This window comes from Metschnikowia bicuspidata (genome assembly GCF_001664035.1).
Source record: "Metschnikowia bicuspidata var. bicuspidata NRRL YB-4993 chromosome Unknown METBIscaffold_1, whole genome shotgun sequence".
In the NCBI taxonomy this organism is placed as follows: domain Eukaryota; kingdom Fungi; phylum Ascomycota; class Pichiomycetes; order Serinales; family Metschnikowiaceae; genus Metschnikowia; species Metschnikowia bicuspidata.
In genome coordinates this window covers 2,709,245-2,717,901 of record NW_017387731.1, presented here as the reverse complement: position 1 = coordinate 2,717,901, position 8,657 = coordinate 2,709,245, and the positions used below count along the sequence as shown (strand labels likewise).

Here is an 8,657-nt window from a genome sequence, read left to right as displayed (position 1 = left end):
TTACATTTCATTACATTTCATTACATTTCATTACATTTCATTACATTTCATTACATTTCATTACATTTCATTACATTTCATTACATTTCATTACATTTCATTACATTTCATTACATTTCATTACATTTCATTACATTTCATTACATTTCATTACATTTCATTACATTTCATTACATTTCATTACATTTCATTACATTTCATTACATCTTATAGTTTTTAATATATACAATACTAGAAGACGTAATGGCCATAGTATATCCCTCATCGAAACCACCTAACCAGTACAGCTAAGACCATGCAAAGGGTCTTGACAGAATACGGAATAAAACGGAGTGCATGCTACGAAAAGTCACGTCGTGAGAGACCGTGATTTCACAATCATCTGGAACTAGCAGCCCGAGTATTGTATACTTAAACACCCGAAATGATCCATTAGATCAACAGTCAAGTAAACTGTCGATAGCAAACCAACCATGTCCAATGCAAACAAAGTCTCCCAGCGAGAATCTTTGTGAGGCCGAGGAGCATCCACTTATCTCACAGTACAGCGAAACCGTACTCCAGGCGTTCTTGTTGGACTCGGACAAAGATTTGTAACTCACCAATTGCAAAAAGGGCCCAGCCGAAAACATCGTCGACGAAGCTGAGTTGTTGGCCGAGGTCATCATCGGGCCGACATCGGATGGACATCCAGCGTCAATCTTGGACTCCAACAGAACGATGTAAACATTCTTGCAACCGAACGAGGGCATGTGCAAATTATTCGTCGCTGCCACAAATGAAAATCCGCTCAAATCGTACTTTTCCAGGATAAAAGAATTCTTGCATCTGTTCAAAGGCGGGAGTCAGGAGATCGCTCAATCAATTTACAACGCCCACCCGGACTTGATCCCACACTACAACCGGGATCAGCCGCTTGTACTGGGACATTTAGTGCCCGTGACGAGTGAAATGGATGGACGTGGCGGTATTCTGATCCGAGCTGAGTCTGCAGAACAATATCAAGTGATCGATCTCTTGGTTCTTTTGTGGAAGGAACAAACAATTGGCTGATTGAACCTAATCAGTCGAGCGATTGAGGATTATATCACGCGGTACAAACGCTTCATGTCATTACACTTACCGGAGACACAGCTGGTAAACATCCTTTGCAAATACACTGGCGCAGGAACCCAACTCATTACTCAATGGTTCAAGACACACTACAGCGGTAAGCTGTTTGTGACATACAAATGGCCAAGAAATTCGGGACAGACATGATTCCATTCATAAGCTCGCTTCAACTTATCCGCCGCAACAGAAGCCCGCAAGTGACAAGAGGAAGACCTTATGCTTGAAATTATTGAAAGGCAAAGAATATGGGAGTGGGTTTTGGCCGATCAAATCGGAGGATGGAGCCACGGAGATAATTCAGCAACAAAACTGGGTTCCAGGTATCCTCCTTCACTCTATCAAGGAATGAATTGGGTACATATTTACGCCAAGGCAAATCCCGAGTTATTTCCAAACTATTTTCAACACCACAACTTGAGTGTATGCCCACAACTCCAGCCTGATGTACGCGACAACATCACAGCATACATATTCCCTGATTTTGCGGCACAAACGAAAACCGAACCAGCCAGAGCAGTTGGTCACCGCGAACACACTGGCAATCCGTCAACTCAGTCTCTACACCGGATTCATCTGAATTCTATTCACCTCAGAAGCGATAGGCAGGCGACACTCCTCACAGACGGACTTACAAATTATGTATGGTCAACAATGACAAACTATAAGAGATCATTATGGGAGGAAAACAAAGAACAAACTCACTCTGAATACCTCCCATCAAGTGATATTTATAACCAAGGACAATGGAACCGAATTACCATCAACAAAGCTAAAAGAAGAACTCAACGTGGTTGTAGAGGATATACCAGCACACACTTCTCATTTAAGCGAGCGAGCCGAACGAATGAATGGAGTAATCACACAGATAGTATTATCTATGTTGGTTAGTGCTGCAAAGAAAGACGTCATCCGTGAGCTATTGCAATTACTAGCGATCAAACATGCAGTGTTGATGCACAATACCACCCCAGACGCACAAGGGTTATACCCCTAAACAATTGATCCAAGGACGCCAACCTGGTTTCTCCGTAAACACACTAATCTCTGGATGCGACGTGCTCATTAAATTGCCAAATGAGAAGGAAGTCAAGGAACGTAAGCTCCAGGATCAAAGAATTAAGGGCACTTATGTCGGGTCACATATCCCCAACAGCAAGGTGCATAGTATATGGGTTAATTACAAAACACCGGCTAAAAAGATGAAGGTTCATCATCGACAACGTGTTCTTTACGAAAACGTTCTCACATATGCGAGATGCAGAGGAAGCCATGATTGACATCGCTAAGAAAGTGAATGCACCGGAGCCCCCAACGCACTTGTCCCAACAGAATATGACAATGTGACGTTGAGCGTGCCACGGGAGAATGCCACCAAAGAGAGAAAAGAGACCAGAGTGATGAGACCTATCAAGGGGATACCAGACCGGACAGGATACATCATCTCGCACATCCTCAGGAAAATTTCTAGAGGAACTCAATGCGATTGAGCAACTCGAAAAAACAAATAAAACGAAAGATCAGTAGACATCAACAGGAGACTTGAAACGATTTGAAAACATACAACAGCGCATAAAGGCTTAATAAGAAACTCAAACGATACAGGAGATATATAAGTATGCAGTTGCACAATTACAGGATAAGGACGTATCCTGTAAAGAGGTTTCTAGGAGAATTGATTGAATTTCATATGCTTCTCTCCACTCAAGCTGTGTTTTACCTATAGTCTCATTTCTCATGATACACTCCAACAAATACATTAAATACGTGAGATGAAAAGTAATCAATATACATACATATATCATATATAATGAAGGGCTCGTGAACCGAGCTGTGAACACACTCCAATAATTTGATGAGACACGTGAGCAAATAGTAAATAATTAATCCAGATGTTAATACATATACAACCACTTATATTATATATTCTCTGTATATCCATATTTATATATATATATATATAATGAAGGACTTGTGAAACGAGTTGTGGCTTATCTATGATTTGATTTCTCGAACGCCATTCTTGTTTGGCCTTGTTTTCAGAACCATGTCTGCCGTCGTCCGACAAAAACGCCATGCTACACTGTATGGTCCATGTCTCCTTTATATTGAAACAACTCAACTCATGTTAAATCCGTTCACAATTCCTCATTTGACCGATCATGCGCTGCTTTTAGAAACTTGGTCTCTAAACAGCCTTGGAACGTTCAAAAGCTCTTCACTAAAAATAAATTTGCTTCAGGTGGTCTACGTTTCTGCAAGAGAGGCTTTAAGATTTGGCTCCCCCCTCATTACTATATACGTTTGCTAAAAAAATCTATGAACGATCTGCAATTATTCATGTATGCTGCGCCGACTCTCGCTAGGACATAAAATATAGTACATCGTGCATTATCATCGAATACCCATGAGCCTTAGGGCTCTGGTAATCAAGACGCGTGTAGAAGCTCTCAGTGCCAGCAAATAGTAAAGACGATCTCAAAAGTAAGCAAGGGTAGCTTCAGAGGCCCTTTTGATCATTGTCTCTTATCCTCACAAAATCTCACGTGTCACCGCTGGTGTTGGGCTACTTCCAAGACTATTACCTTAACTCAGAAAGTACATTCAAGGCAGCACAAATGATGGTCGTATTGAAACAATTCTCGAGAGCCGCCCATCGACGAAATCACCGGTGATTTATTGGAGAATTGAAAAGAAACTACATGTGAACCATTACAGCAATGTTACTGTAGAACGTGATTTCATAATACTCGTCAACGTCAATAGGACAACAAAAGGCTCTGCTCCATACTTCGGCATTTCATAAGACCATCTTTGTCACTCGTGCTCGCCCGTTAGAACACTTCACGATCAGAGCTCGTTGTCCAGCAGGGGCCTGGAAAAAAGCACTTCTCGTCCACAATCAACAAGGAATTCCAAATTGGCTGATGGCTACGATAAGAATAAGATGCGCAGTGCTGACGTGAAACGATTGAGCCACAAATGTTGACACTGGAGTCATTTTCTGGAAAGATTGGAAGATCGACTCGACCCCAAAGTCGCCGCTCGAACGAAATGCACAAAGTCGCAGGGGCTCTAGGACATAGTTAGCAGTGGCCCATCACCTTCAAGCGCCGTGTTTTCTCACTTAACAAATACCAGGCGGCAAAATAGCCACGCGGCAAGCTAATTATATTGGGGCATATCTTTGTGTGCTAATATGGCCTTGGAGGTAGGTATATGATTCGAAAGGCGCACTCAAACCCCTGGTGTGAGAAGGTTACAATGCGACCCATGTGAGCAGCTTTTACCGGTTGAACCGAGCGTTGGTTTTACGTAACAGATCACCATCCATGATGTATGTGAACTTCTCCAGTAACATGTTTCTGCACACACTTCGTCCGTCGTGATCACTCGCATGACGCCAGGAGAAAAGTCAGTCACCATATGTACATTTCACCAATTCTCGTGTTTCTTTTTGCACAACTTGTCTCTGCGTAGAATGACGCAGTCCAGTAAAATCTCATCTCTAGAGACCGACAAAAGACAAGTCATGCTCATGCTCGAGCCCGCAAATCTCAAGCCACGTCTTGAATCAGACAGTAGCCCTGGTGTTTCCATATCATTCTACAAAGATGATAGCTTCTTGGAAAGCCAGAGAAGACCCAGGAAACGTGTTGGCAATGCCGCTACAGAGGATCCGAAGGAGACACTGTTTGCATTTCTTTGGCAGGAACGACATGCCGAATTTGCACCCAACCCGCACTAGGTGAGCACAGGCCACTTGGGTCCCCATTTTAGCCAGCCATGCAATATGAATGCATACGGCAGCATTTATTGGCCGCCTTATTCATCATCTGACTCGTCGGTCAACACATACTCGCCGAGAATCTCCTCCTTGGTGGCACGCACAGGCCAAATGAACCCATCACCAGCACCTGCCATGGTCACGGTGCACCCATAGCAAACTAGCAAGTCTTTTCCGGTGGCATTCTCTGGGGAGTGCGCCCGGTATTCCCGCGCGTATTCCCGCTCCTCGTCTGTGTTCAACGGCGCAGCAGAGTTGACGGTGATGTTTTGGAGCCACGCCCTAGGATTATGGTGGATGGCCGCACCACATACCTGGCACAGGTCTGGGGCCTCGCTTCTCGGCCCGCCTAGTTTCTCTGCGGTTTTCACCACGGTCGAGGCAGTGGAAGCGTACCCGGTGGCATCCAAGCCATCAAAGTACTGGGTGGTTAGGTCGTGCACTGTCATATTCTTGACTGGCCTTGGGCCCTGGGCCACGGGAAGAACCGCGTATTTCGAAAGCCCGTCGCTCAACTTTAAGACGGCCTTCACCTCGGCAAACAAAATGTCCCTGAGCGGGAAGATCACGTGGAGGTCTTTGCCCATGTACGATGAGGTGCGATCGGCCACGGCCTCGTGGATCCTCAGACCCCTGCCTTTCACCGTCAAAGCAATCACCTCGTTGGCCAACCGTGTCATGCTGTGTCCATAGAGAAGCGTCTCGCACTGCTCGCGGACAGCTATGTTGTTGAAAATCTCTTCGTAAATTAGGCCGCGCAAGTCTGCCTTCAGAGAGCGACTGGCGGACTTCTCCAAAAGCTGTGCTACTGACTCAGAGCGAGAAACATCCGCATCGGCCACCACGTCGAACTCGGGGCTTACGGCAAGCCTCACGCGGGTGTCTACGGGATACAGATCCAAATCCACTTCCACATACTGGATGCTTACTGGGGTGTAGTTGCCTGCGAGGGCCTGGAAAAGCTCCGACCTGGATTGCTGGTCCTCCTGCAAATGCACCACGACCAACTCGAAGCCCTGCTTGCCTTTGTGCATTAGGTTCTGTTCCTGGAGTAACGATGCTATCATGTCGAACAACACGAGGGAAGACACCCCAAAAGACAACGGAAGCAAGACCCGCTGCACGCCCAAACGCTCAGCTATGGCGCCGTATTTGACCTTGTACCGATCATCGAGCATTTGCTTTCTCTGCTTGCCCCTCATAAACCAGATGAAGCATTTTGCGCAGAACTTCTCTTTTCGAGAGACCAACACTGCAGGCAGATCTTTACATCTTTGGCATACATCAGAACTCAGCTCCGGTAGATATTGAACAGGTGTGGACGACATTATTCTGATGCTTGGCGGTGCAAATTCGTGTAGCCAGGCACTTTTCGAGAAAGCTGCGATGAGTTCCTGGGCCGCACTGCAGAGGTGGCGCCACGAGCACCTACGGTAAGACAAGGTCAGTTGAGCAGCAGCATTAATGTCTTGCCGAGGAAATCGATAACGCCGAATGGAGCCAATGATAATATGTCTACTTTTTTTGATTTAGTTTTCTTCGTTTTCCAGAAATTCATAGCACCATCTTTGCTGTTATAGAGGTACCGGTGCGAGCTGGTGCGTTGATCTATACCGCGTAATATTTTGCCCACGTCGTTTCAATATACATGGGAATCTGACTCGAACTGCACCAGGCCCCAACTTTCCGACAAAAGTCAGGGGCAACAAATGTTACAAGGACATTAAAATTTTTAATTCTTCATTGTTCGAACACAGGCCGTGATCAGCGGAGAAGATCATTCGTGGAGTCTTGAAAACTGTAGGTATATTGGACCTACTCTCAGTAACTTGCGCATGTATTATGGTGGAGCCATGCTTCACAGGTTTCGCAGAGCAATGTAGGAATTCCCTAAGAATTCCCCTCTCCTCGCATTGCTTAGGTGTCTTCGTCTTTGGCTGTGCGTTATTTACTCTGTGGCAGTATATTATGCTCGACCACTAATTTATGGGTTCACAGCCTCGGCAGGTACTCACGACTGCCTAATGAGACTTAAGTCGTGTCTCGGTGACACGAGGGCATATATTGACTGGCAGATCTGAGGAAAGCCGGCTTGTGCGTTTCTGGCTCCCCGCCTTTTCACATTTCCTCTCAAAGAAGCAAAGTCCAAAATTTCATGACCAAGCTCGAGTCCATTTCATGGTCGTTGAAGTTTATAGATCGTGCATCAAGCGGTACAGGATAATCCAGCAAAGGCCTTAAAATATCCCTCTTCTTTTGGGGCTGCATATGGCAGCCATCGGAAAGCACGAGTTCTCGTGTGTATACCAACCCATCTATGAGAATGCCTCACAAAAAAAGGCCGATGATGCCATTTCTGTTGTTTGGGTTTTAGAGATTTGTGTTCTTTAGCCATTCCCGAAATATACTCGTGAAGCGGAGGCGCTGAAAAACAGTCATAACCCGGATCGCGAATCAGGGGCTGATGTCAATTTTGCACTGAAACGTGATCCCGACACTGCATGATTCTGCACATAATGTCCGATTTGCCGCAGTTTCAAAGCCCGAGTGGTCCCTGGAGCTGCAAATGGAAATTTCCACCTATTGTATGACGTCCGCAGCTGTCTTGTATACCAGACATAAATGGGCCTTGTTTGTGTCTCGTCCTCACCTGCTGCAATATAAATGTACGACTGCCCGCTCGCTTGGAAGCTGGGACCCCTTTCATTCAATCCCCAGGTAAAGAACAAACAAAGTATTAAAAATGTCTGCAAACGAATTCTACTCCTCTGGCCAACAAGGCGAGAGAACTGGCAACTACCAACAAAACTACCAACAAACTACCCAATCTACTGGCGCCGAACAGCAACAAGGTGAGGCGGGTGAAAGAGGCCTTTTAACTGATCTTGCTGGTGGAGCTGCTGGCGCATACGGCGGTGGAAAGCTTGCTGGCAACCACTCAACTCTTGGTAAGATCGTGGGTGGCATTGCTGGTGCTGTTGCAGCCCACAAAATCTCGAATAAAATCGAAGAGAAACACCACCATGGTCAAAGCGTCTTTGGCGGCCATCACAATGGTGGCGGCTACGGATATGGTGGACCAGGCGGACCAGGTGGACCACGTGAAGGACCAGGTGGTCACCATGGCGGTCCCGGCGGTCATCATGGCGGTCCCGGCGGTCATCATGGCGGTCCCGGTGGTCATCATGGCGGTCCAGGAGGCCCAGGAGGTCCAGGAGGTCCAGGAGGTCCAGGGGGCAGATGGTAAAATTCCCTTGGTCAATTTCACAATTATACGTTCTTATATGCGGTGTATTATTATGTAGCGCGCAAAAACATTTAATATAACGAGCCTAGATTCAAAACCTCGCCACCAGGTCACGTGCAACGCTCGCCAACATGAATTTCGTACATAGTCTTTGATCCACCAGGTCACGCAATGTCCACCAAAAAGGATGAAACAGCATTGCCATCAGACAAAGTTGTAACCGACAAAGATCAGATTGACTTCACTAGCGGAGGACCCGAAGAGTTTAAGTTCTATCCGGATAATCCTAAAAACCATCGCCACAAGTATAGATGGGCAAGCAAAGACCCTTCAAAATATTATGACCCGTGTGAGGAGAGTCGCCAAGCTTCTATCAACTGTGTTCTAAGAAACCAAGAAGATAAGACTGTTTGCCAGGATTTTTTTGACGCATACAGGGAATGCACGAAGGATTTTTTCGCAAAGAAGAAACAAGACAGGCAGAACGGAAAAAAGGGATGGGGCATATGGTAA

At 45.9% G+C, this 8,657-nt stretch overlaps 4 protein-coding genes across 4 annotated transcripts; 3 read left to right on the top strand and 1 right to left on the bottom strand.

Annotated features, from left to right (window-relative positions):
• The first annotated feature begins 1,041 nt into the window (after nucleotides 1-1,041).
• Nucleotides 1,042-2,352, top strand: METBIDRAFT_108640 (uncharacterized protein). Its single transcript, XM_018853865.1, has one exon. The coding sequence runs from the start codon at nucleotides 1,330-1,332 to the stop codon at nucleotides 1,999-2,001; it is 672 nt and encodes a 223-aa protein (XP_018714070.1). The 5' UTR covers nucleotides 1,042-1,329; the 3' UTR covers nucleotides 2,002-2,352.
• Nucleotides 2,353-4,935: 2,583 nt separating this feature from the next.
• Nucleotides 4,936-6,225, bottom strand: NCS2 (Ncs2p; the record flags this gene model as incomplete). The annotated part of the gene is made up of 1 exon (XM_018856753.1): nucleotides 4,936-6,225. The coding sequence occupies one exon, from the start codon at nucleotides 6,223-6,225 to the stop codon at nucleotides 4,936-4,938; it is 1,290 nt and encodes a 429-aa protein (XP_018714069.1).
• Nucleotides 6,226-7,640: 1,415 nt separating this feature from the next.
• On the top strand, nucleotides 7,641-8,144 carry METBIDRAFT_9834 (uncharacterized protein; the record flags this gene model as incomplete). Its single annotated transcript, XM_018859469.1, has 1 exon — nucleotides 7,641-8,144. One exon carries the CDS (start codon nucleotides 7,641-7,643, stop codon nucleotides 8,142-8,144), a length of 504 nt encoding a protein of 167 aa, XP_018714068.1.
• A 171-nt stretch (nucleotides 8,145-8,315) lies between these two features.
• On the top strand, nucleotides 8,316-8,657 carry METBIDRAFT_36445 (uncharacterized protein; the record flags this gene model as incomplete). The annotated part of the gene is made up of 1 exon (XM_018856739.1): nucleotides 8,316-8,657. One exon carries the CDS (start codon nucleotides 8,316-8,318, stop codon nucleotides 8,655-8,657), a length of 342 nt encoding a protein of 113 aa, XP_018714067.1.